The sequence below is a fragment of the Pristis pectinata genome, chromosome 2 (assembly GCF_009764475.1).
Source record: "Pristis pectinata isolate sPriPec2 chromosome 2, sPriPec2.1.pri, whole genome shotgun sequence".
NCBI classification, from domain to species: Eukaryota; Metazoa; Chordata; class Chondrichthyes; order Rhinopristiformes; family Pristidae; genus Pristis; species Pristis pectinata.
Window position 1 is genome coordinate 26,358,768 of NC_067406.1, and position 26,582 is coordinate 26,385,349.

Genomic DNA, 26,582 nt, shown 5'->3' on the forward strand with positions numbered 1-26,582 from the left:
TGAGCAATAAAATGAATGGATTTGGTCTCATGAGCAAGAAGAGTGTTTCCAGACATTGAAAAGGGTCCTAACTGAAGAGCCCATGCTGAAGTTTTATGATCCGTAAAGGTGTATCAGGATATCAGCTGATGCGTCCCAGCACGGCCTTGGATCAGTACTACTGCAGCAGCATGATGGCACGTGGCAACCTGTGGCCTATGCATTAAGGGCTTTAACAAGTGCAGAAGCCAACTATGCACAAATAGAGAAAGAGCTTCTCACCACTACATATGCATGTGAAAGGTTCCATCAGTACATTTATGGGCAAGCTATTGAAGTGGAGACAGACCATAAACCATTGGTCTCAATTATGTCCAAACCACTGAATGACTGCCCCATGAGGATACAGTGCATGTTGATAAGGCTGCAGAAATATGATGTGAAGATGATCTACACACCAGGAAAATATATGTTTGCTGCTGATACGCTGTCTTGAGCAGTCGACAAGACAGAAAAAAGTGACCTACAGGTTAATGCAGATATACAGGCCTATGTTGACATGACAGTCACCTCTTCTCCAGTATCTCCGGATAGAACAGAGCAGATTAGGAAAGCAGCAGAGGCAGATGAAACAATGGAAGTACTCACGGATACAATACGGAAAGGATGGCCAGCAGCAAAGGATGACTGTCCAATGTGTATTTGGGATTATTGGGCATGCAGAGCTGAACTGTCAGTAGTGAAAGATATGGTCTTCAAAGGGAACAAGTTTGTGATTCCAGTGTCACTACACAAGGAGATGCTCCAGAAGATACATGAAGGGCATCTTGGGGAGGAAAAATGTAAACGTAGAGCATGTGAAGTGATGTACTGGCCAAGAATGAACCAAGACATCAGCCGGACTACTGCTTCATGTACCTACAGACAAAAGCAGCAAGCAGAACCACTTACGCCACACCCTGTACCAGACAGGCCATATTTCAGAGTTGGAGTGGATTTGTTTGACTGTAATGGGAAGAGCCATGTTGTTGTAACAGACTACTTTTCCAATTACCCAGAGGTTGCGACACTGCAATCAACGTCCAGCAAAGCAGTTATCACGTTCCTGAAAGCTGTGTTTGCGAGGCATGAAGTTCCATGTGAAGTAGTATCAGACAATGGTCCACAATTTGAGCAGTGAATTTGAATCCTTTGCCAATATTTGGGGGGTTTCGACATATAACCTCAAGCCCACATCACCCAAAACCTAATGGCCTAGCAGAAAGTTCAGTTAAGGTGGTGAAGGGCCTCATGAAGAAAGCGCAAGATGGACGAGGGGATTTCCACAGAAGTCTAATGATTTACAGAAATGCGCCACTGCAGAACGGCCTTTCACCAGTGCAAATGCTGATGGATCGACACATATGCACTAACCTTCCAATACATGAAAACCTGTTGACACCTAGAACTGTAGAACCATAGAAAACTACAGCACAGAAAACAGGCCATTCGGCCCTTCTAGTCTGTGCTGAAACATTATTCTGCTAGTCCCATTTACCTGCCCCCAGCCCATACCCCTCCAGACCTCTCTCGTCCATGTATCTATCCAATTTACTCTTAAGAGCGAGCCCGCATTTACCACATCAGATGGCAGCCCATTCCACACTCCCACCACTCTTTGAGTGAAGAAGTTCCCTCTAACGTTCCCCCTAAACCTTTCCCCTTTCACCCTAAAGCCATGTCCTCTCGTATTTATCTCTCCTAATCTAGGTGGAAAGAGACTACTTGCATTAACTCTGTCTATGCCCCTCATCATTTTGTAAACCTCTATCATATTTCCCCTCATTCTTCTCTGCTCCAAGGAATAAAGTCCTAACATGCTCAATCTTTCCCTGTAACTCAACTCCTGAAGACCCAGCAACATTCTAGTAAATCTCCTCTGCACTCTTTCAATCTTACTGACATCCTTCCTGTAGTTCGGTGACCAGAACTGCACACAATATTCTAAATTTGGTCTCACCAATGACTTATACAACCTCACCAAAACATTCCAACTCCTATACTCAATACTTTGATTTATAAATGCCAGGATGACAAAACCCTGTCTACCTGTGACTCTACTTTCATGGAATTATGTATCTGAACTCCCAGATCCCTTTGTTCCTCTGGACTCCTCAGTGCCCTACCATTTACTGTGTATGTCCTCCCTTGATATGTCCTTCCAAAATGCAACACCTCACACTTGTCTGCATTAAGTTCCATCTGCCATTTTCTGGACCATTTTTCCATTTGGTCCAGATCCCTCTGCAAGCTTTGAAAGCCTTCCTCGCTGTCCACTACACCTCCACTCTTAGTGTCATCCGCAAACTTACTAATCCAATTTACCACATTATCTTCTAGATCATTGATATATACAACAAACAACAATGGCCCCAACACAGATCCCTGAGGCACACCACTAGTCACAGGCCTCTAATCTGAGAAACAACCATCCACAACCACTCTCTGTCTTCTCCCACTCAGCCAATTTCGAATTCAGTTTACAACCTTTCCATGGATACTCATTGACTGAACCTTCTGAACTAATCTCCCAAGTGGGACCTTGTCAAAGGCCTTACTAAAGTCCATGTAGACAACATCCACAGCCTTACCTTCATCTACTTTCTTTAGACCTCCTCAAAAAACTCCACAAGATTCGTTAAACACGACCTACCACGCACAAAGCCATGCTGACTATCCTTAATCAACCCTTGGCTGTCCAAATATTTATATGTCCTATCTCTCAGAACATCTTCCAATAATTTACCCACTACTGATGTCAGGCTCACTAGCCTGTAATTACCTGGTTTACTCTGAGCCTTTCTTAAACAATGGAACAACATGAGCTATCCTCCAGTCCTCTGGCACCGCACCCGTGGCTAAGGACATTTTAAATATATCTGCCAGGGCCCCTGCAATTTCTACACTAGTCTCTCTCAACGTCCGAGGAAATACCTTGTCAGGCCCTGGGGATTTAGCTACCTTTATTTGCTGTAAAGCATCAAGTACCTCCTCCTTTTTAATCTCTATGTGTTCCATGACACTAGTGCTTGTTTCCCTTCCTTCCATATCCACGATGCCAGTTTCCTGAGTAAATACTGATGCAAAAAAAAAACTGCTTAAGACCTCCCCCATCTCCTGAGGCTCCACACATATACGACCACTCTGATCTCTAGGGGACCAATTCTGTCTCTTACTATCCTTTTGCTCTTAATATGCCTGTAAAAACCCTTTGGGTTTACCTTCACATTATCTGCCAAAGCAGCCTCATGTCTTCTTTTTGCCTTCCTGATTTCCTTTTTTAGTATTTTCTTATATTTCCTATACTCTTCAAGTACCTCATCCATTCCTAGTTGCCTATACCTGCTATACACCTCTCTCTTTTTCTTAACCAGCTCACCAATATCCCTTGAAAACCAAGGTTCCCTATGCTTGTTACCTTTGCCTTTAATCCTGACAGGAACATACAAACGCTGCACTCTCAAAATTTCGTCTTTGAAGGCCTTCCACTTACTGAGCACATCCCTGCCAGAAAGTAACTATCCCCAATCCACCATACCTAGATCCTTTCTCATTTCCACAAAATTGGCCTTTCTCCAATTTAGAACCTCCACTTGAGGACCAGACCTATCCTTATCCATAATTATCTTGAAACTAATTGCATTATGGTCACTGGACCCAAAATGCTCACCTACACATACTTCTGTCACCTGACCTGCCTGGTTCCCTAAAGGAGCACACAAGGTCAAACAGGCTAAAGAGGAAGGGAAACAGAAACAGAATCACGACAAGACAGCGAAAAGCCTACCAGTCCTGAAGCCTGGGGATCAAGTGCGAATCTGAGATCATGATTCTGGCACATGGTCCATGCAAGGAGTTATGCAAGAGGCAGTAAATCCACATTCGTACCAGATCTAGACGGAACGAGGGACACCTCTGAGGAGGAACCACATGGATCTACGACCACAAGCTCCAACCCATGGCTGTGACCTATCCCCTGTCAGTACACCAAAGGGGCCAGCATATGGAGAAGATGAACATGTGGACCAGAGTTCCCAGGAAAACACCAATGCAGCAAGTGAAAGCAACACACCTGCGGAAACAAGTACCAGACCAAAAGGACCATTTAAACCACCTCAGAGACTGATTGAAAGCTGCTGAGTGGATAAGGGTTCTTGGCAGGTTTATAAGGACAAAGTATTGTGTTTGTTTTTCTTTAAAGGGGAAGATGTGTTATTATGTGTTGTTATTTAGTTATAAATAAAGAAACTACAGTTCCCAGTAGGGCAATGCAAGGGGTCACATGGGGGGAACAGGAAGTGGCTATGAAAGGGCGGGAAAGCAAACCAGCCTGTCTGCTGCAGCCTGATGTTGTTGTTTTAATAAATGTTCAGATGTTAAACCCACGCCAAGTTTGTCTCTTGATGAAAACAAACATAACAAAAAGCTTAAGTAAGCAGGGATAGATAACCATACAAACCAAGAACAGGAGTAGGTCAAATTGTCCTCTCAAGTCTGCTCTGCCATTCAATGAGAACTTGCTTATCAAGTATCTATGTACCTCTGCTTTAAAGATATTCAAAGACAGTTTTCCACTGGTGTTTAAGGGAGTTCCAAAGATTTATGACTCACAGAGGAAAAAAAAGCTTCAATCACTGCTTTTAATGGACAAAACCATTATTGTTAAACAGTGATCCCTAGATCTACTAGATTGCCCCACAAGCTCTCCACATCCACTTCAGGATCTTGTACATTTCAACCAGGTCCCCTCTCACTCTTCCAAATTCCAGCAGAATCTAGCCTGTCCAAACTTTCCTTGCAAGGCCACCCACCCATTCCACGTAATTGTCTACCAAACCCTCTCCAAACTGCTCCCAACATATTAGCATCCGCAGGTACAGAATTCCCAATTGTCTGGTGCTTTAATGGGTAACTTCTTCTCTTAAGGGATGTGAACCTTGGTAAACATTACCCCAGAGTACTGTGAGGCCAAGTCATTAAGTATATTGAAGGGGCCCATTAAACCTACTCCTGCTCTTATTTCCTTTCTCTTAGACCCCACTTAAACATCTTATATGCAGTAATATCTCCTTATCTGGTTTGGTGTCAGATTTCTGTTTGATGACAATCCCACAAAGGACCTTAGAAATGTTTGTTGTTGATGTTTGAAAATATTTTAAATTTGCCTCCATCATAATTGTTATCCTCAGAGCAAGGTGACCCAGAAATGCACCAGTTTGAAAGCAGAAGCTTCTGTAAGTATATTTGTTTCCTTTCTGAGAGTCATAGAGAGATACAGCACAGAACAGGCCTTCAGCCCACCATTAGTGCTGACCATCAACTGTCCACCTCCACCAATCTACACAAGTTCTCGTCAACTATCCCCCAGAATCTACCATATATCCACTAGTTAGTGGCAATTTACAGTAGCCAATTAACTTACCAACCTGCACATCTTTGGGAAGTGGGAGAAAAACCACAGCACCCAGAGACGGCCCAGATGGTCACAGGAAGGATATGCAAACTCCACACAGACAATACCCGAGATCAGGATTGAACCTGGTTCTCTGGTGCTGTGAGGCAGTGGTTCTACTAGCTGCATTACTGTGCTGCCCAAGAGTTCCCCTCTTTGTAAAGTTTGACAAGTAGAACATAGTTCTACAATGAAAATCTAGGCCTGGGAAAGTAAGACACTTACCTCACGGTACACCTGACGGACAAACCTTCCCCGAGTATAAGCCTGAATTGTAATGGCTGCATTGCGAATTTTCAGGTACTCCCGTCGTGCAGCCAGCATCCTGCATTGTTTCTGCAAAATTATCGCAGCTTTCGTTTTCCGCAGGTAGTCTGCCAACCTTAGAATGAACAAAAAAAAATGAATGTTGAACAAAGAGTAACTTTGCATCTGCCTCAACTTATCTGCTACTTAAAACCACATCTGCATCTTCGACACCTCTCAACACTTTCAACATGCTCATGGAGATGATTGGGGTAGTGGTGGAGGTAGTGGAGATGCTGTCTTATAGCTCTGGCAACATGGGTTCAATCCTGACTTTGGGTGCCGTCTGTGTGGAGTTTGCATGTTCTCTCTGTGACGGCATGGCTTTCCTCTGGGTGCACAATGATGTTGGAGGGACTCAGCAGGCCAGGCAGCATCCGTGGAGAAGAGCAGGTGGTCAACGTTTCGGTTCAGGACCCTTCTTCAGGACTGAAGATAGGAAAAGGGGAAGCTCAATATATAGGATGGAAAAGCAGAGCAGTGATAGGTGGACAAAAGAGGGGAGGCGGGGTGGGCACAAGGTGGTGATAGGTAGATGCAGGTAAGAGATAGTGAGAGACAGGTGCGGGGGAGGAGGGGAGAGCAGATCCACCAGGGGATGGGTCAAAGGTAAGAAGAGAGAGGGAAAAAGAGGCTTGGAAAGGGAAGAGAATAAGCCCGGTGGTGGTGGTGGTTGTGGTGGTGGTGGGGGGGGCAGGATTGTGGGGAAGGTGGGGGGGGTTACCTAAAGAGGGAGAATTCAGTATTCATGCTGTTAGGCTGCAAGGTTTCAAGATGGAAAATAAGGTGCTGTTCCTCCAGTTTGTGCTTGAAATTCTTTGGAATTCTTGCACTTGGAAGTTTGGGGGAGTATGGGGAATGGGGGGCTGCTGTAGGACTAAGTTCACAGATTTAAACAGCATGGATTTTGGTCGTTCGACCCAACTCATCCATGCCGACCAAGATGCCTATCCAAGCTAATCCCATTTGCTGGCATTTGGCCCATATCCCTCTAAACCTTTTCTATCCATGTAACTGTCCAAATGTTTCTTAAATGTCGTAACTGTACCTGCCTCTACCACCTCCTCTGGCAGCTTGTTCCATATTCAGTTACCCTCTGTGTGGAAAAACTTGTCCCTCAGATACTCTTTAAATTTTTCCCCTCTCACATTAAACCTATGCCCTCTAATTTTAGACTCCCCTGTTGTGGGAAAAAGACTGTGACTATCTACCCTCTCTATGCTCCTCATAATTTTATCAACCTCTACATGGTCACCCTTCAGCCTCCTTCACTCCAGGGAAAAAAATGCTCCAGCCCATCCAATCTCTCCTTGTAACTCAAGCCCTCCAGTCTAGGCAACATCCTTGTCAATCTTTTCTGCACTCTGTCTTGCTTAATTATTTCCTTCCTACAGCATGGCAACCAGAACTGCACACAATACTCCAAGTGCTACCTCACCCACATTTTGTATACATGACCTCCCAACTCTTCTCATCAATGCCACAGCCAATGAAAGTGAGCATGCCATATGCCTCCTTCACCCCCCCCCCCCCCCCCCCGCCACCGCCTCCCCAACCCCAACCCCCGTATAATTGTGCTGCAACTTTTAGGGAACTATGAACTTGTATTCGTAGGTCTCTGTTCAACAGCATTCCCCAGGACCGTGATATTCACTGAGTATGTCCTGTCTTGGTTTAACTTCCCAAAATACATCACTTTGCACTTGTCCAAGTTAAATTTCATCTTCCGTTTGCCCACTTTCCCAGTTGATCTATTTAACAGTTGTACCTTTAAACACCCTTCTTCATCGTCCACTATACCACCAATTTTGGTGTCATCTGCCAACTTACTAATCATGCCACCTACATTCCCATCCAAATCATTTATATGTTGACAAACAACAGGGGACCCAGCATTGATCCCTGTGGCACATCACTGGTCACAGGCCTCCAATCTGGAAAAAAAGAACCCTCCATTACTACCCACTGCCTCCTACCACCAAGCTCATTTTGATCCAGTTGGCAAACTCACCTTGGATCCCCGAGTGTTCTAACCTTCCAGACCAGGCTACCATATGGGACCTTGTCAAAGGCCTTGCTAAAGTCCCTGTAGACAACAGCTACTGCCCTGCCCTCATCAATTCCTTTGGTCACCTCTTCAAAAAAACTCAATCAAATTCACAAGACATGATAAAGCCATGCTGACTATCCCTAAATCAGTCTTTCCCTTTCCAAATGCAGGTAGATCTGTATCTCAGAATCCCCTCCAGTAACTTTCCCACCACTGATGTAAGGCTCACCAGCCTATAGATCCCCATCTTGTCCTTGCAGCTCTTCTTAAGGCAACACATTAGCCATCCTCCAGTCTCCTAGTATCTCACTGGTGGCTAAGGAAGATACAAAAACTCTACCAGAGCTCCAGCAATTTCTTCACTTGCTTCCCTCAACATCCTAGGATACACCTTATCAGGCCCCAAGGATTTATCCACCTTTATTCGCCAACACCTCTTCTTTCATAATGTCATTATGTTTCAGGTTTCTCTGAATTCACTCACTCCACGTCCTTCTCCTTGTCAAATACAGATGAGAAGCATTCATTTAATATCTCGCCCATATCCTGTGGCTCCATACATAGACAACCACACTGGTCCTTTAGGGGATTTATTCTCTCTCCCTAGTTACCCTTTTGCTCTTAATATACTTATAGAATCTTCTAGGATTCTTCTGTACCTTATCTATCAAGGATATCTTGTGAATCCTTTGTGCCCTCCTAATTTCCTTCTTAAGTGTACTTCTACGTCCCTTATACTCCTGAAGGGACTCACTTGATCCCAGCTGCCTAAACCTGACATACATCTCCTATTTTCCTCACCAGAGTCTCAATATCCATCGTCAAAGGATAGTGGTTGAGGTTACTCTGCCTGGAGGTCTGTGAGCAGTGGTGTTGCACAAGGATCAGTGCTGGGACCTCTGTTGTTTATAATATACAAATGATTTGAATGAAAATGTAAGTGGTCTGATTAGCAAGTTTGTAGATGACACAAAAATTGGTGGAATTACGAATAGTGAGGAAGGATGTCAGAGGATACAGGAAGAATGTGGAGGCTTTCGGGAGAGTGCAGAAGAGGTTCACTAGGATGTTGCCTGGATTGGAAATTATTAACTACAAGGAAAGGTTGGACAAACTTGGATTGTTTTCACTTGAGCTTTTGAGGCTGAGGGGTGACCTGATAGAAGTATATAAAATGATGAGAGGCACAGATTGGGTAGATGGTCCGAGTCTTTTTCCCAGGATGGAAATGTCAAATACAATAGGTTTAAGGTGAGATGGGGAAAGTTTAAAGGAGGTTTGAGAGGAATGTTTTTCTTTATAAACACAGAGTGGTAGGTGCCTGGAACATGCTGCCAGGGAAGTGATAAAAGCAGATACCATAGCACTGTTTAAGCAGCATTTAGACAGGCACATGGACAGATAGGGAATGATGGGATATGGACCATGTGCAGGCAGATGGGATTAGCTTAGATTGGCATCATGGTTGGCATGGACATGATAAATTGAAGGGTCTATTCTTGTGCTGTACTGTTCCATGTTCCAAGTTTCATTCTTAAAGTTTGGTATCTACAGCTGTGATGCCATAGCTCCTGGAATAATCTAACACTTGCAGTCTAGGAATACATATATAAAATGACCAATGTCATAGCAAGTTCCTGCTACTTGTACAACTCTTCACCAGGCTGAAGGAAGCCTTCTGAGGAGCAGGTAACAGAAGTTATGGAATTCTCTTTTTAAGAGGCTGATCGAAGATGCAGAAGAAAGAAACAGCTAAGGAAGTTAGCCTATTAAATGTAGTATTTAATGAATTATTGGGCTAGATCATCCTGTATCTAGTCGGCTGTCTGAACTCTCCATCCAGTACTAGTCTGCTATGAATATGGAGATTCAGCCTCCCAATCCAAGACTGGTTCAGAGCGGTCCAAGAATGGTGTATAGGCCTCAGGGATTTGATGCCAAGGTTCTATAGTCTGGCAGCCTTCAGACAGTTCTCTGCTGGCCAATGTCCCTGACAATCAGAGACATTTAAAAATATGTTCTTTAAAGATATAGACTTAAGTAATATTTAAAAACTGAAAATACCTTAAAGTTCTAAAAATGAATTAAAAGTATTAAAACAAAGTAAAATAAATAAAAATGTTTCTGCATTTATCATTTTGCTCAGGGTTGTAGGTCTTATTTAAATGAATGCACTGGCTCCCAACCCCCAACTCCTCTCTGACTTCTGTGCATCACTGTGCAAAGTGTGGAAATGGGAGATGACCTGAACAGGGAGCAGAGGATACTCGGTGGTTCCCTACGAAACAATGGGATTGTTCCTCTGGAGGCCGGAGTGGACCTGATAAGTCAAATGGCCTCCTTCTGTGTTATTATATAACATAATTATTTTTATGTCATGGCCTTACAATTAGGTTCTCATTTTGATGCTGCTGGCCAGGTTTTGTCTGGTTGCCATCGTTAATGAGACCATTCAAGCTAATGGCACAGTAAGATCCTGCAAACAGCTCCTACCTGCGTGCCTGATAACCTCGAACATATCTCTGGATAGTGATGGCAGCCTTCTTCATCCTTCTGTACTTGGTTCTCTGCAACCAACCACGAACTGTCTTCTGTATCATCATACATGCAGCTCGGAACTTGTCTGCTCGGAGTTTTTCCAAGTATGCTACCTGACCAGCACGGAAAAAGATTTTGGTTTTGCCAAACTGGAATTTATCAGGATCCTGACAAAACAGAACAAAGTAATTTATTGAGAAATTGAATGACTGGAATGCCAAAGGCAAGATATACCAACACCTGTTGACAAAGACAGGCCACTTTAATTACCAGTTAAACTGATTACCTTGATAACATTATCCAGAAGCCTCCTACAGGTCTCTTTCTTATCATTCAAAATTATGTTCTTCTTCCTCATTAGGACCCGATATCTGTTGAAGAATTCATGGTACGTCCACCTATCGAAAACAAAGGTTATTAGGTGCCCTGGTAACACCACTTCCTGTGTTTAATATGATTTCTTTTTGCTAGTGAAGGTTAGGCAATGGGTTCACACACTTGTATCTCCTGCAGGTAGATACATTCAAGCTGCCTTAACTGTGCCACTGTGCAGTCTGCTATGCCATTATAATATTTTACTATTTTCTACACCAGTCTTTCTGATGGTCTCTTCCTATGTGATTGTCTATTCGCTGCCACATCAATGGCAGAAAAACAAATTGAGAAAGGAAGAATTTGCAGGGGTATAGGAAAGATAGTGGTTTTATTTGGATAGTCCTTTCAAAGAGCTAGCACAATGTTTCAATTAGGTTCATTCTGTGATAATCAGCCTGTCTGATCATCAAGGTCTCTTTTATGCGGGACTCATAACTATCAGAGGAAACACTCAAAGCACCAACTAGATATGAATCCATTCACAGAACTTGCAGATTTATGTCTTACACATTGTATTACCCAATCTCTTCAGCAACTACAATGCAAACAAATGTGGTGATCAGGCACTGCAGAAAATCAAGTCACAAGGGCTCCACAGCAAGTTGGTAAACTGGATCCAAAATGGGCTTGGCCACAGAAGACAGGGGGTAGTGGTGGAGGGGTGTTATTCTGACTGGAGGTTTATGGCAGTGGTATTCCACAAGGGTCAGTGCTGGGATCTCTGCTTGTGACATGACATGACACACATATACATGTATACACACACACACAACATATATATATATAAAAATAGATAAATGATTTGGTTCAAAATGTAAGTGGGCTGATTAGTATGTTTGCAGTTGACACAAAAATTGGTGGAATTGTGGATAGTGAGGAAGGTTGGCAAAGGATGCAGCAGGTTATAGATTAGTTTAAAATTTGGGCGGAGAAATGGCAGATAGAGTTTAATCCGGGTAAGTGAAGTACTGCATTTTGAAGGTCAAATGCAAGAGGGAAGTATACAGCAAAAAGGCAGGATCCTTAGGAGTACTGATGTACAGAATGAGCTTGGGGTGCAAGTCCATAGCTCCCTGAAAGTGGCAACACAGGTGGATAGGGTAGTAAAAAAGGTGTACAGTGTGCTTGCCTCCATTGGATGGGGCATTGAGTATAAAAGTTGGCAAGTCATGTTACAGCTGTATAAAACTTTGGTTAGGCCAAATATTTAGTGTTGTATGTAGTTCTGGTCACTGCATTATAGGAAAGATGTGGAAGCTTTAGAGAGGGTGCAGAAGAGTTTCACCAGGATGTTGTCTGGATTGGAATATTCTTAGAGTATAACTGGATTAGCTATAAGGAGAGGTTGGACATCCTTGCATTGTTTTCTCTGGGGGCTCGGAGACTGAGGAGCAACCTGATAGAAGTTTATAAAATGGGAGGCATAGATAAGGTGGATTGACAGAGTCTTTTCCCCATGATAGAAATGTCATATACCAAAGGATATAGGTTTAAGGTGAGAGGGGGAAAGTTTAAAGGAGATTTACTAGGCAAGTTTTATTTTACCCAGAGAATGGTAGATACCTGGAATGTGCTATCAGGGGATGTGGTGCAAGTAGACAATAGCAACTTCTAAGAGACATTTAAATAGATACATGAACAGGCAGGGAACAGAGGGATACAGACCTCGTGTGGGCAGATCATATTAGTTTAGATTAGCATCATGGTCAGCACAGACATGGTGGGCTGAAGGGCCTGTTCCTGTGCTGCTCTGCGTTACAAATCACCACAAAAATCTCAGAAATATGCAGCAATTTGTGGCTACCTGACCTGCAGGACCTATTGGATAGCAAGCTTGCGATATACACAGCAATACAGAATGCAAACCAATGCTTGAGGGATTATTTTAGAGAACAAAACCAATAGTTACACACTTAGAAACCATGGAAAATGCTCAGTAAAGTTAAAAGTTCAGTTACAAGAAAGGAAAATAACTAGAAATTTAAGTTGAAGAAGTGAACTCAAGTGAGCCATAATGCACTCAAGAGTAATGGAATTTTGAGCTAAGTTCTTAAGATAGACCACTGAAAATTGTTTCAAGAAATAATATTGTGATATCAAAAACATGTGATTTTGCAGGGAAGGAAACAAAGTGAATAACAAGATGTCAGTTAGAGGCAACAAATATGAGTAACTTAAAACTCTTTTGCTGTTTCTACTTATATTTATCTAATATCTTCTTAGGTGTAGTTACGTTATAAAAGCTATGGGGAAAGCACACAGCAAATTGTGAGAAAGGTTTTCAGACTTCATTTGAAAATCACTGAGTTAGAAATTCTGTCTTTTTGGATCGGTTCAGAGCCTCAAGCAATACTGTTGTATCAATCTTTGCACTTATTCCACGCTATAAATAGCACTGCAGCTGTAGTTATCCAATAAAAACTACAATTTCTGTAATTCCTTTTCTGCGGTTAATGAAAGCAGTTCAGCAACAACTGAATTGTTGCACCTTCTTTAGCACATGGAAGAAATATCACCAATAAATTCAGGTAACATTTCTACTGAGAAAATGATGATATGCATAATTTTAATAAAGATAAAATTAATGTTTAATAACCAAAGAGAGACTTAAACATGATTGATTGTTCTTCACTCTCCTTTCCTTAGAGATTCTATCATGGATTTCTCCAACCAATTTACATCACTCAAGGAAAGGTTGATTCTTTCTGCTGTTCAAGTCTCAACACCTGACTAATATTTCCTTTTCTTACACTAATTGCCTTTCTTGGTGTGTTATTTATTTTAAAGTTCTTCAGAAAGCAGAGGATTGTATACTATAGAGGATCTTGAAAACAGTTGCATACAATGATCAAGTGAGTTATTTAAAAGGTAGGATTTTGGGAGACTTTATGGGCAATCCAACAAAATTGGGTATTTAGCAAGAGAATTTCAGAATGTTCACGTGAGGACATAGAGGACAACAAGAATAGAGTGAGAAGTAAAGGAGACTTAGAGAAGGGGAACTACAAATGTGCAAAGGGTGCCTGAACTGCCTGTATCTGGTTTAGATAGTCTTAAGCGAGGTTTAAAGGTCGGCACAACATGGTGGGCCAAAGGGCCTGTATCATTCTATGGTTCTATGGAATTACAGAAAAATGAATAACAGATTCTTCATATCCCTCACCCTTGCTATATGTGTACACATACGAGATCTAATGAGAACAGTAGTAAGTGCGATTATGACGTCCTACAAGGTAAAATATCCTGCTGACATCACAGCCAAGATTCACGTGAAAAATAGCCTCTTCAGTAAAGGATTGGAGAGGACGGTATTGCAGCTTGGAGAAGCTTTGCAAAGAAATTGCCTTCTCGGCTCAATCTGCAAAAGAAATGCATTACCACTGCATCTGTTGCATTTACTCTGGTTCACGCTTTTTCCAAAACCTATCAGTAGCTGACCTCATTTTATTTTTAAAAATCACATGAGCATTCTGAAGTATGGACTGAATGGCTTCAAATATGTACAATATCCTCAAATTCTATCCATTAGTTAAGATAGGATCTTTATTCTATCTCCTACGTATATATTGATATGGGTTTTAGATTAACCTCAGCATAGTAGTACGAGCAGAATGCTTACCTCGATGGGTATCCCGCAGCACTAATACGGATAGTCTCCAACACTCCACAGGCCCGCAGCTGCTGTACAGCTCGTGCCGGGTCAAACCTGTAAGAGCATTTCACAAAAGTTCTTAATGAATTATTGCCAATCCATTTATTGTTTAACTCTGCTTAAAAACACTTGAATTGCAGCAGCCACCAATCAATGCATCAATCTAAAATCAAGTTATTGATCATTTTGTGCAGCAGATTGATAGCCACCAGATCTGGGATTACTCCCCACTATTTTTATCCTGTCGCACTCAGATTTTGAATCCAAGTCTTCAATGTAAATTCTGAATCTACTCAGAATTTACCCCCAGTCTAATGCAAGCTCTCTAACAGACACTCACTGTTTCCCACCCTAAAATTATTACCTATAAGATCTTACACTGAATCTAAACAAGGTTTATATGAAGCAACCTTTCAAATGGTACTTTGTCACTGTATTTAGAGTCACCACCTCTAATTTTTTGTTTAACTAATAGTTGTTTATTGAGTAGCAATGTGGTTCTGTAAAAACATCCAACGCACAACATAATGAATCATGGTATGCTAGAATTAGGAAGATATTTCAGATTACAAGAATTTTTTTCTCACCTGGAATACAAAATTATTTTCCCCCATGACAGAGAATTGTAGACTTGCTCAATGATTTAACCTTCAATCTCAATATGTGAGACTTTGGTGGGTGTATATTGGGATCTTCTAAGACTACGAAAGGCACTCCACTTCTTGATTGATCTTGAAGGGGTTAAGGGTTATGGTGAGAAGGCAGGAGAATGGGGTGGAAAAAAATCAGCCATGATTGAATAGCAGAGCAGACTTGATGGGCTGAATGACCTAATTTTGCTCCTATATCTTAAGATCTTGGGTCTTTCTTCCCCCTTTTTTTTGTCATGTAATTCACCAGTAGCCAACAATGTACAACATTTACAGAAGATACAAGCCATTCAGCCCCACAGATTCTCTGCTGCACTCGAGCCTCTGTAGGTAAAGTAGTTTCTCCCAAGCACATTAACAGATTCATCTGTGATCAGCTTGTTACATTCATGGCAGTCATTACTAAAGCTTGGCAGGGAAAACAATGCTCTAAACGGTGAGGCAGCATGTGCAATGTCAGTCTCCAAATAGCAAGATGATGGTCTCAGGCACTAACCTGAGTGGGTCGGAGACACTGATCATTGTGAAGGATCTGCTTTCCCCATTACCACACAGAACAGGTCGGAACAATGGTGGCAATGGATCACCTCTGATTACAGCAGTATCTACAATTCATTCGTCGCATTGGGTGAGAAGGCATATTGCAGTAAGGATATCTGGACTTTACAATAGGATACAGAAAGGTTGAGCAATGGGAAAAGACATGGAAAATGGAGGTTAATGTGGGAAAGTATGAGGTTATGCGCTTTGGTAAGAAAAATCTAAAGGGCATCCTGCAGTTGTGGAAGGAAATATAAATGGAAATCTTTTTCTTTAGACCACTCTGTAAATGATTTATGAACAATTTCTTGTTCTCTCATCTTTGTAAGAGTATATATTAGATAAGGTATCTTTATTAGTCACATGTACATTGAAACGCACAGTGAAATGCACCTTTTGTGTAGAGTGTTCTGGGGGCAGCCCGCAAGTGTCACAACGCTTCCGGTGCCAACATAGCAATGCCCACAACTTCCTAACCCGTACGTCTTTGGAATGTGGAAGGAAACCGGAGCACCGAGAGGAAACCCACGCAGACATGGGGAGAACGTACAATGTGAGAAGATAGATATCAGGAATATTTAAAATATTTTGTTCTCTGCAATTCATACCCACAGTGGAATAAACATTTATAAATACAACAAGCTACTTTCAGCACAATGGCTTGAAGAAGAGGTGATTTTTCATTAAAAAAAAATAAGTTTGTACTTATTTCCATTATGCTATATGCCAACAGAACCAGATGCTGATCTATAGGTTTTCCAGGTCTTAAGAAATATATCACACTTGTGCATTATTGCCCTGAATTGCTTTTGAAAAAAAAAATACCTCCAGGAAATAACAGACTTGTCTCAATATCGGTAAGTCATGTCAACAAGGCAAGCAATCAGGAAACTGCAAATGGCCTCAGTGTTTGCAATGTTTACTATAAACTGTCAACATTGACAACATTCATTCTGAGGCTAGTAGTATGGCATCAGAAAGTGTATGTGAACCATATTAACTGTTGTTATCAAGCTTTGACACAGCAGGTTTTGAATTATACAAATATCGCTCCAGTGTCAGGTATGTGATGACCTCATCTATTTAAAAGCACTAGCAAAATAATAGATATCAATTAAAATACTATGCTTGCTTGTTGCCAATGGCAACCACCATTACTTTAAATGTACCAGATCAATATTTGTTTGCATACTGTAAGTCATTGAAGAAAAAGTAATGACAAAGGTAGTAAATACAAACAGGACAAAGCTATGCATCTCCCTCCAATCTATTCCCCTATTTAATTAGATCACATCTGATTTGTACTATAACTCCATTTGCCTCCCATTGACCCTGACCTTAATTTTGGTCCTTTAAATCTCAGTTGATCCACAGCCTTTGGTGGGGGCAAGTCCCAGATTTTCACCATTCTTTGAATTATATTTTGACTTTGAATTATAGTACAATATGGGTGATGGTGAGTTAATCTCCTGTTTTCATCCCTCCCAAATATTAATTCCACTAAAGTCAATTAAAAAAAACACATCCCACTTTTCCAGATCCAAGGAAATTGGTTTCAGGAAAGGCTTTCAGTCACCTGTCAAAAATAAGCCTTTACTTTTTGTCACGTACCAGCAATAAAAGAAACACACCAAGTCATGGATAAGTGTTAAAAACTATTTTATTAATAACTACTTATGATAAAAAGAAAAATAAAAGTAAAAATGTTAGAATGTTAGAAGTAGAAATGTTAGATCTTAAACATTAACCCCAAAACTAAACTCAAAGTATGTGTGTGGCAAATTCCCAAACTCCAAATCTAGGAATAGTTCTCAAATTTCAGTTCAGCAAACCATAAGGTGAAACATGAGCAAAGGCTTCTTCAAAACCACCGCTGACTGAAGACAAGACGTAGAGAGAAAATAGAGAGTAATTACGAATCCGGATGTTCCACGATGGAACCCATACAACACCTCAGTGTCTACTCAGCAGCGACTACTCCACTGCTTTGTTCCGAAGCATCTGCCACCTCGAAAAGCACTTGAATCGTGGCCATCCACACAAATACCTGTTTCCCAGTACAGGTTAACGACAAAGTGGACTCCACTGGATTATTCCAAAAATCCATACGTGGATTGTAGTGACAGACACAGTCATTGTTTTTCAACCATTGATACAGAGACCAGCAGGCTGGTGTCTCTCTCTCTCTCTCTCTCTCTCTCTCTCTTCTGACTGACTCCGACTGTCTGCTCCAAAAATGTCATTACCTCCTTATCTACTGTTGTCATCATCACGCCCCACACACACACACACACCATTATGCTCTATCTTAAAGGGACATTCACCAATAGTAACCTAATCTGTAACACACCTCCCACCTAAAAAAAATTTTGATGTGCAAGAGCAAAATTTTTAACCGCGCATACAGTTAGTAATGTGTTAATAATTATCATTCTACACAATTACAGAATATCAGATTAGTAAAGATACATGTCTCCCATTTAACATTGGGAAAGTCATGGCTGATCGCCTTCCATGTGACCTATCACGTGTTCGTACTCCATTCTATCCATTTTCAAACAAAATAATTCTCTCACGTGTTGACCTTGTTGCAATTGGAACTGGTCCAATTTTGTTTCAAGGTTTCTCAAAACATTTTCGTTTACCAGCCTTGCTGATCCAATGCTTAGTCTAACTTGACCTTCACCAGACACAACCATCGTGTCTTTCTCAAAACAAGGGTTTTCAAGGTTTAGCTCTGCAGCAAGGTTTTTAAATTTCTGAACATAATCCACTGTTGCTGGTTTCCAAACACACAAACCAATTAAAAAGGAATTTTATCAGACCAACCACAATCAATCATCCACTAAGACCCTAATTTATTCAAACCCAGACCTCTAGTACCAGTCTGGAGTTCATTTTCAGACCACCCTCTTTGGATTTGATCCTGGACGACACTCGTCAATCTGGGGTTAGATCCCGGACGAGCCCCCAATTTTGTCACGTACCAGCAACAAAAGAAACACACCAAGAGATGGATAAGTGTTAAAAACTATTTTATTAATAACTACTTATGATAATAAGAAAAATAAAAGTAAAAATGTTAGAATGTTAGAAGTAGAAATGTTAGATCTTAAACATTAACCCCAAAACTAAACTCAAAGTGTGTGTGTGTGGCAAATTCCCAAACTCCAAGTCTAGGAATAGTTCTCAAAGTTCAGTTCAGCAAGCCATAAGGTGAAACATGAGCAAAGGCTTCTTCAAAACCACCACTGACTGAAGACAAGACGTAGAGAGAAAATTGAGATATTACGAAATCCAAATGTTCCACGATGGAACCCATATGACACCTCAGTGTCTACTCAGCAGTGACTACACCACCGCTTTGTTCTGAAGCATCTGTAACATTTTCCAAAACCAATAGATCAAAAAAGTCAGTGTTACCTGAAAGGATTCAGTGACAGTAATAGCCTATAGAGTCTATAGATGGGTGTGGTGGTAGGTTGAAGTTCATTAATGTAGAGGGACAATGACATCAGGAGAAGTATTGTAATGCAAAAATCTAAATTAATTTGATGTGAGAATACAGTACATATGAACACACACAACCCAAGTACTTTCAAGAATAGCAGATTTGCATTTCTATATGACATGGGAGGAGGCAATTCATCAATCAACTCTATACTGGCACACAGGCCAATGCTATTTCCCCATTCATTTCTCTCACATGTCTATTAACTCACGCTCCCCCAACCCTGATTCCCCTACCACACACCTAAAGCAGAGATGGTTTACGGTAAGCAAATACATATTATATGGAATCAGTTAAGGATTAACATCAGCATCAATAAAAGTGATGCCACAAGAAGATCAAGAAAAGTCTCAAGTTCCCCACAGCTCTTTACTTGGACAAGCACCTCACCTATTGACCTCCAATCAAAAGGAGTATGTGTGCCCATAGCTCTGCACTCTGCCATAATTGACACCTGTGAATAGTCTCTCGTCTTCTCTAATAAGAGGCAGGACTGATTTGATGGGAAAGCTCCTGGCTAGGTCTTGATGTAACGTGACAAAAGATCAAAGAAATTCACTTGTGCTCAAATTTGCTTAACCTCAATCTTTGGATATTAATTCTATGCTGTGTTTTGGCATCTGTTTGGATGCAAAATTGCAGTACATTCTGCTGGGGCACTAATAAATATGCAAGTCTTTATTCATACTACCTTTAAAGTCCTTCCAATCTCAGTTAACACACTCCTTCAATACTTCCAATATTTCTCAGGATTGTTGGAAGTGTTTGCCTAACTTTTTCTCATTTGATACTGGCAAGGCCAGCATTTATTTTCCATCGCAAATTGTCCTTGAGTGAGTAATGATGAGCAGGCTTCTTGAACTGCAGTTCAATTTTGTTGGACTATTGTAGTAATGGGCCATTTCAGAGGGCTAAGAGTCAAACCACTGGGTGGGTCAGTCTTAGGCCCAACTGGATAAGGATAGCAGGTTTCCTTCCCTGATGTGCATTAGTGAACTAACTGGTTTTTTACTGGCTGTGGTATTGGTTTACTATTGTCACGTGCACTGAGATACAGTGGAAAAACTTTGTTTATGTGCCATCCAGACAGATCATGCCATACACAAGTACATTGATATAGTAAAAAGAAAATAGTAGCTGCAATTTAGCACTGAATTTAAATTCCATAAGTGCCGCAGTTGGATTGGAACTCAGGTCTCTGGATTATTAGCACAGGCTTCTGGATACATATCTTATGATGCAACTGCTGCACCACCAATGGACCTTTCATATATCACCCTTCATAAGTTTGTTTCATGTTAATCTTTTCACTTATCTGGCATACTATGTACTCCCCTTTCACCCTGCAGGAATATAATTACTTTACATATGGTGGACTTTTGTATTTTAAGAATTTCTACTTCTGATCTATTTGTTATTTTTCTAGTTAAGTTTAATCAGATGACCTTTAATTTTGTTTAATTGTTCCATTTTCTCGTAAGTAGACTCTCTGTTATTCCTTCCTGACCACAACATATAGTGTTAATGAATGTTACAACACCTACACACACCATGTCACACTACAAATAATAAATCTGTAAGTAAGCCACAGCACATCATTTCATTGGAGATTGCACTGTGGTATTGTAATTCTGCAGTACTCCAAGTTCAAATGTATGCATGACCCAAGCCTTAGAATAAAACCCCTTAAACCTGAGACAGACCACCATATTGATCAATGTATAGTACTTACGAGAAGGCAAATTTCCCATCATTTGGCTTGATGCAACGTACGTAATGCGGTGTTGTGGCATTCAGGGTTTCCATCAGTAGATGCAGGGAGTTTCGAAACTGAAAGAAAAATGGATCTTTCAGATCTTTCTCAATTTTGAAGAAAGTAGGAGTGTATCCATCTGTGTTAAAGTGTGAAGAAGGTAGATCGCTTGGGCACCAAACTTCAGACTCAACCTTCTCTGATCTGTTACAGGATGGACACACACCTTCACTCAGTTGAGATGACTTTCACCCTTTCTTTTCTAGATATCCAAACTCACATTTACATAACAATGGTTTAATCCAGATCTTAATGTGAGGGTTTAGGGGTGGCTCTCACTTTAGAGTATTCAGTGAAAAGGCTGCTGTATGTGGGAACTTCCCAACCTCTAACTGCTTGCCTTTATTTGTCAGCCAACAAGTACGGTCCTAATTTGTACACGTGTGCCAAAGGAAGCCCTTTCACTGCATACTTAAGAGTTCTGAACACCAGAACAAATGGCTTTGCACACATGTCTTGCACACCTTGGGTGACCTGCTTGGTCAAGATGGTCTCAGAGTGCAAAAATCCTGTGCTGGCCTGCTGTGGTGTAACAATGAGACATTTGTCCTGCTTTCTGGAGCCCTGTTGGTTATTTCCCTCCAGCTACTTGCCAGCGACTCCGTGCAGTCAGTGACTCTTTTCAAACTCAACTCCCCCACAAGCTTCATTCAGCTGATAATTCTATTCTATGTAGCCAACCCTCTGCTACACCCACTGGCTGTTATCTGTCGGATTGGTAAGTGAATAAACTCTGCTCAAAAGCAATATGCGGTGGGAATGCACAACCTGGGATGCACTTGAAGGAGGCAGGGGTGAAAGAGGGGAATAGATGGTGAGAAGTTATAAAATTAATCAATTGGTATGAAACATGGCCATCTTCCACAGCAATCCTTTTCACTAGCAAATGTTCAGCTAGTAGACTGCTGCAGTAATTTGTTAGAGTGCTTCTGGCACAAGATAGAAGTTAAAACTTTGAAACAGCAATTAGATTACCTTTCTCTTCATGTTACAATTCATGGCCTAGTAAAGCAACAAGAGCTCCTCTTATGCTGGAATCTGACAAGAATCCTTGTTTGTTATTAATTTAGACTAAAGAATCAATGGGCCGGTGGAGACTTTACTCCAATTCCTCCTCCTCCCTTTCTGCAGATAATAACTTTTTGTTGAGTTTCAATTTCACATGTATTTAATCCCAACACACTCTGTAGCAAGTTTCTACTTTGACATGATTGAATTCCTGCTAGCTAATGCTTAAAAAAAAGACTTAAAACATTACTTAGAGTTTCAATCAAAACCAGGCAACGCTGGACTGAATTAGTGCACAAATATCACTATGAATTGACACTCATCAAATAATTATGGATTTACCTTTATGCATTTTATAGAGAGTACATGCAGTTCATCTGCCTGATGAAATAAAATCCATAATGACACTAATTTTGCTGTGGCACCAAATAATGATACAAAATAGCCTTTCTAAAATAGTTTGGTAATCTGGAGGTAGCATCAGGGCAGCAGAGTCTGGACTGTAATGGGGGGAGCAGCTGACCAGATATTGTGTGAGGAACACGCTAACAAATTACTGCGGCAGCCTTACAGTTTGCAGAGAAGCAGGCTAGAGGCAGCAATGAAAGGCTAGAGGCAAGAACAGGGGGAGCCATAGCAACAGCAGTAGCAGTGATGGCCACAAGATCCACCATCCACTTCACCGTATCCTGAGCTCAGCTCCTTCTTTGAATACTCACCTGCTTTGTGAGCTGGTGAGTATACTCTGTGTGCTGTGTTACCCTGGACAATTGGAGTAATGGGTGCTGGCAGAAACTTCCCTGCTGCCTGACCTGCAGGGAGTCGATTACTCATCTAACCTGGTCATAATGCAAATGCAACTTACTCCCACCCCACCAGCATGAAATGACATATTAATAGAGCGTGAGAAATAAAAGCTATTTGCAAAAATTAGTATTTAGTCAAACTCACAGTCAAGAAATGGTTCAATCCCTTGTGAAATAGCCCTGTGAGTGCATGATAAAACATCCTGTGGGTAAGCCCAGAAGAAATCCCACCCAGAAAGATGACTGAACGAAAGTCCTTCATTGAAAACATCCTGCTTTATCTTTCTGAAAAGGTGCTTGCTCCATGCATACCAAAACTGTTACTCAGACTAGGGAGGAACAGCAACACATCATGTATCACAGCCAGAAATTGATAGCTGCAGGAGGTTAGAAATTGATAGCAAAAACAGGCGAGTAATCAATGGGCCGAACCACACTGATGACAATTGCTGGATCTGCTGAGAAGGCCCACTGATTTTTCCAAGTGAAAAATGGTAAGAGATTTGGTTTTCTTCAAATTTTAATTAATTTACAGAGAAATATATTTTAAGTGAATGATATTCAAATGTTTTAATAATATTTTTTAAATTGTAGTTTTGAATTTTTTAACCATTCCTATACGCCTCTGATAGCACACAGCATGAGAAGGCATCTGGGCAGTGTATGGGCGGGACTGCAGTTTGCTCTACTTGAGGCCTAGTTACCACTCATAACCCAGACACTTTGCCGTATAACTCTATAGCACTCCTAGTGACAAGTCTTCAATACTGGCAGATGCCTGGTGACCAGGGGACAAGCAAGAAGCTGAGAAGGGTTAGTATAAAGGTGAGATGCAGTCCATGCAATCCAGCCTAATGAATTTTTCTCTACTCTACGTTAGAGCTGCTAATAAAAAAAATATTTTTGCTTGGGAAAGGGACCAAATAAAGCCTATACCTGATGTCCAACGGTTTTCTTGTGCTCTTTATTGGGCGTCTTCATGGCAGGTTTGAGAGGCCGAACATTTATTTTTGAAGTTTTCCCTTTTACCGTGGAAGCAGAGGAGTCCTCATCCTGGAAAAGGTCAGCCACCAGCTGGTACTGAAACCGAAGGAAAAGGAGACAACAAAGTTATTCAGATCTTTTAATGAACTTAACTGCCTTGTTCCAGTATTAGTCTCGTTTATCTTTTTCTTGTGCAATATCAGCAGATGTTTACAGGTGGGTGGCTACTGTTCAAGCCTCTCACCCCAGTTAACCATTATTCACATTAATACCTCCATGTTTGCCAGCAGGGCAAATGACCAGTGAACCAGAAAGTGGGGAGGGGATAGATGGGGGTGCAAGGGATTAAGTGTGCAAAATGCCACTATGGAACTCAATTTTCTCCTCATCCAACATCCATTTTCCACTGAGAGCAGAGCATGGAAATTATCCTTATGTATTCAGCAGTTGGCACATGGAATGCACTGCTGATAACAGCATAAAGTGGTGGCTGCGAGCTCAATGAGGAACTGTACAAGTATTTGAAGAAAAAGATCATTTGGCTGTGGGAAGATGTGGGACAAGCAGAACACCCTTTGGAAGAACCAGCACAGATACAACAGGCTAAATGGCCACCATGTTGTACAATTTAAAATGTTTGGGATTTCCAAGTCCAACTGATCTGTGCTGCACAATGCTGTGCATTTTTTTCAAATCATTGAGCCTGTTAAGGAAAACAGTTAAAAAATTTCTTCTTTAAGTCAGTTAAGGCGTAACAATTGAACACAGTGTTGCATTTATGAGAGGAGCATTCTCCAACTGTACAGAGTTGGAATAATACAAGAAAACCTGGAGAAAGGTTGCAATGCAATTCATCTGCTGCCATTTACCCACAACAGTCTATTGACGATTAATGTAGGGCTTAATGAATAACACTTTGCCTCAAGATATAAACTTGTTCCCTGCTTTAGTGCCAGAGATTCATTTTGATTTTCTTTTAAGAGAAAACATTACTTCTGACAGATGAGAGCTGATACACAACAAAACTTCCCTCTCATCACTCTCCCAACAAAGCGCTCATGGGAAATCAGGTCACTAATACCGAGTGGCCAATCAACAAAATGGTTTATTGAACCAGCTGCCAACAGCTGATAAAGGTTTCAGAGGAAATGCGACAGATCCATTTAATTTTATTGTTAAGTTAATAACATTCACAATATCTTTTCTTCATCGAAGAAATTATATGGTTTCAACAAATAAGCTTGAAGGAATTCATCCATACCTTAATATTTTTCCCCTTTAAAACACCATCACAGCTATGTTATTAAGCAATCAAGCAGTGAGTACCTGTTTTCTCCACAGGGTTATCTCAAGTTATTTATAGCTGATCCACGATGAGCTGAAGAAATTACATTTCAGCATTAAACCAGAGAGAGTATTAAAGACCCACAAATCAGAGAACAGCTTTGCGAAAGCCTACATAGTTAAATCGATCCCCTGGTGTGGTAGTAAGCCTTATAAATTTGGAAAATCCAAAGTTTGATCCTTGGTCTTCCTGCTTCCAACTCCTTGAACATCATCCTGCCTCAGCTCAATGCTACTGAAACCCCCACCTACATCTTGTTTCCTCTAAACTTAATGAGTCCAACACTGTACAATCGGTATGTAAGACAAGTTTTTCATTGTACCTCGGTACAAGTGACAATAATAAACCAACACCAATACTCCCCGGTCATCCTCCTTCATTTTACTTTTCAATAACCTGACATCATTCAAAACTCACACCAGATCCTGTTCACTCATCACCCTGACCTACAGTGACTCCCAGTTCGATTTTAAAGTTCTCATTCTTGTTTTCAAGCCTCTCTATGGTTCAAATGCCCCAGACTCTGTAATCTCTTCTAGGCCTTTATCCCACCGAGAACTTCACACTCCAGGAATTCTGGTTTCTTGATCATTCCTGAATTCCACCAACAGTGGTTTTGCCTTGACCTGTCACAATCTAGCATTGCTCTTTAAACTTTGCTGCTTCCTGATCTCTCCCTTTCCCTTTTAGACACATCTAACAACAGTCTACAAACAAATAAATGTGCACAGCAGAGGTCCAAGTTGGCCATCTGAATCACTTCTGAGGGCCGCTTGCGTAAGTACATATTCCCAACAACCCGAGAGGTCCCTGCGGCTGTTGTTCTGATGCTCATCCAAATACCGGATTCTTCATGGAATCAAGCAACAGAGCATCAACACTACATCTTCCCAGAGGTGACACAAGAAAACCTACATTAATCTTAGTGGAGAGGAAAGACCCCGAAGGAGATCACAAGCTTCAGATAATTTACATTTTTTGAATTAATTTAAATATTTAAATGTTAATTTAAATGTATTTCAAGTCTTTCCTGGTGTTTAAGTGTTTTAATAAAGCCTTGTAAATTATAAATAATTTAATTCTCTTTTTCCCCCTCCATAATTTTTGAATATTTTCCAATGTTTATGAATGCTAGAGATTCACAGATATTCAAAGCTTTTTGACAGATTTAACAAATGGCAAAGCAGCAATGACAGACACGGCTCATATTTACGCCATGAAGCCCCAGACTCTACAGGGTCTCACCCATAAGAAGCCAGCTTACAGCCGCAGATAATTTCAGGTGGACTGGGCAGAGAGAAACTTCCTTTATGCTTTATGTTGCAGACCACAATTCTAAAATCTACCTCTGACCGAGTTTTAGTCATCTACCCTAATCTTTCCTCATATGGCTTGTCAACATTTTTTGTTTGATAAAGCCCTTATGAAATTCCTTAAGCCATTTTGCTGTATTTAAAGGCAATACATAGAGCCATAGAGGCATGCAGCACAGAAAGAGACCATTTGCCTCATGAAGTTCATAAATGGAAGTTCT

The 26,582-nt window shown here is 41.0% G+C and overlaps 1 protein-coding gene across 2 annotated transcripts in view; it reads right to left on the reverse strand.

The window, feature by feature from the left end:
* The window catches only part of myo5b (myosin VB), a 215,754-nt gene that overhangs the window by 64,405 nt on the left and 124,767 nt on the right, over nucleotides 1-26,582 (reverse strand). For both annotated transcript variants that reach the window (XM_052010146.1, XM_052010147.1), the window contains exons 15-20: nucleotides 23,656-23,799; nucleotides 20,825-20,922; nucleotides 14,359-14,445; nucleotides 10,651-10,762; nucleotides 10,320-10,531; nucleotides 5,696-5,852 (exon numbers count right to left, since the gene is read on the reverse strand). In XM_052010146.1, the coding sequence (XP_051866106.1) occupies nucleotides 5,696-5,852; nucleotides 10,320-10,531; nucleotides 10,651-10,762; nucleotides 14,359-14,445; nucleotides 20,825-20,922; nucleotides 23,656-23,799 (810 nt within the window). The remainder of the gene's footprint in view (nucleotides 1-5,695; nucleotides 5,853-10,319; nucleotides 10,532-10,650; nucleotides 10,763-14,358; nucleotides 14,446-20,824; nucleotides 20,923-23,655; nucleotides 23,800-26,582) is intronic.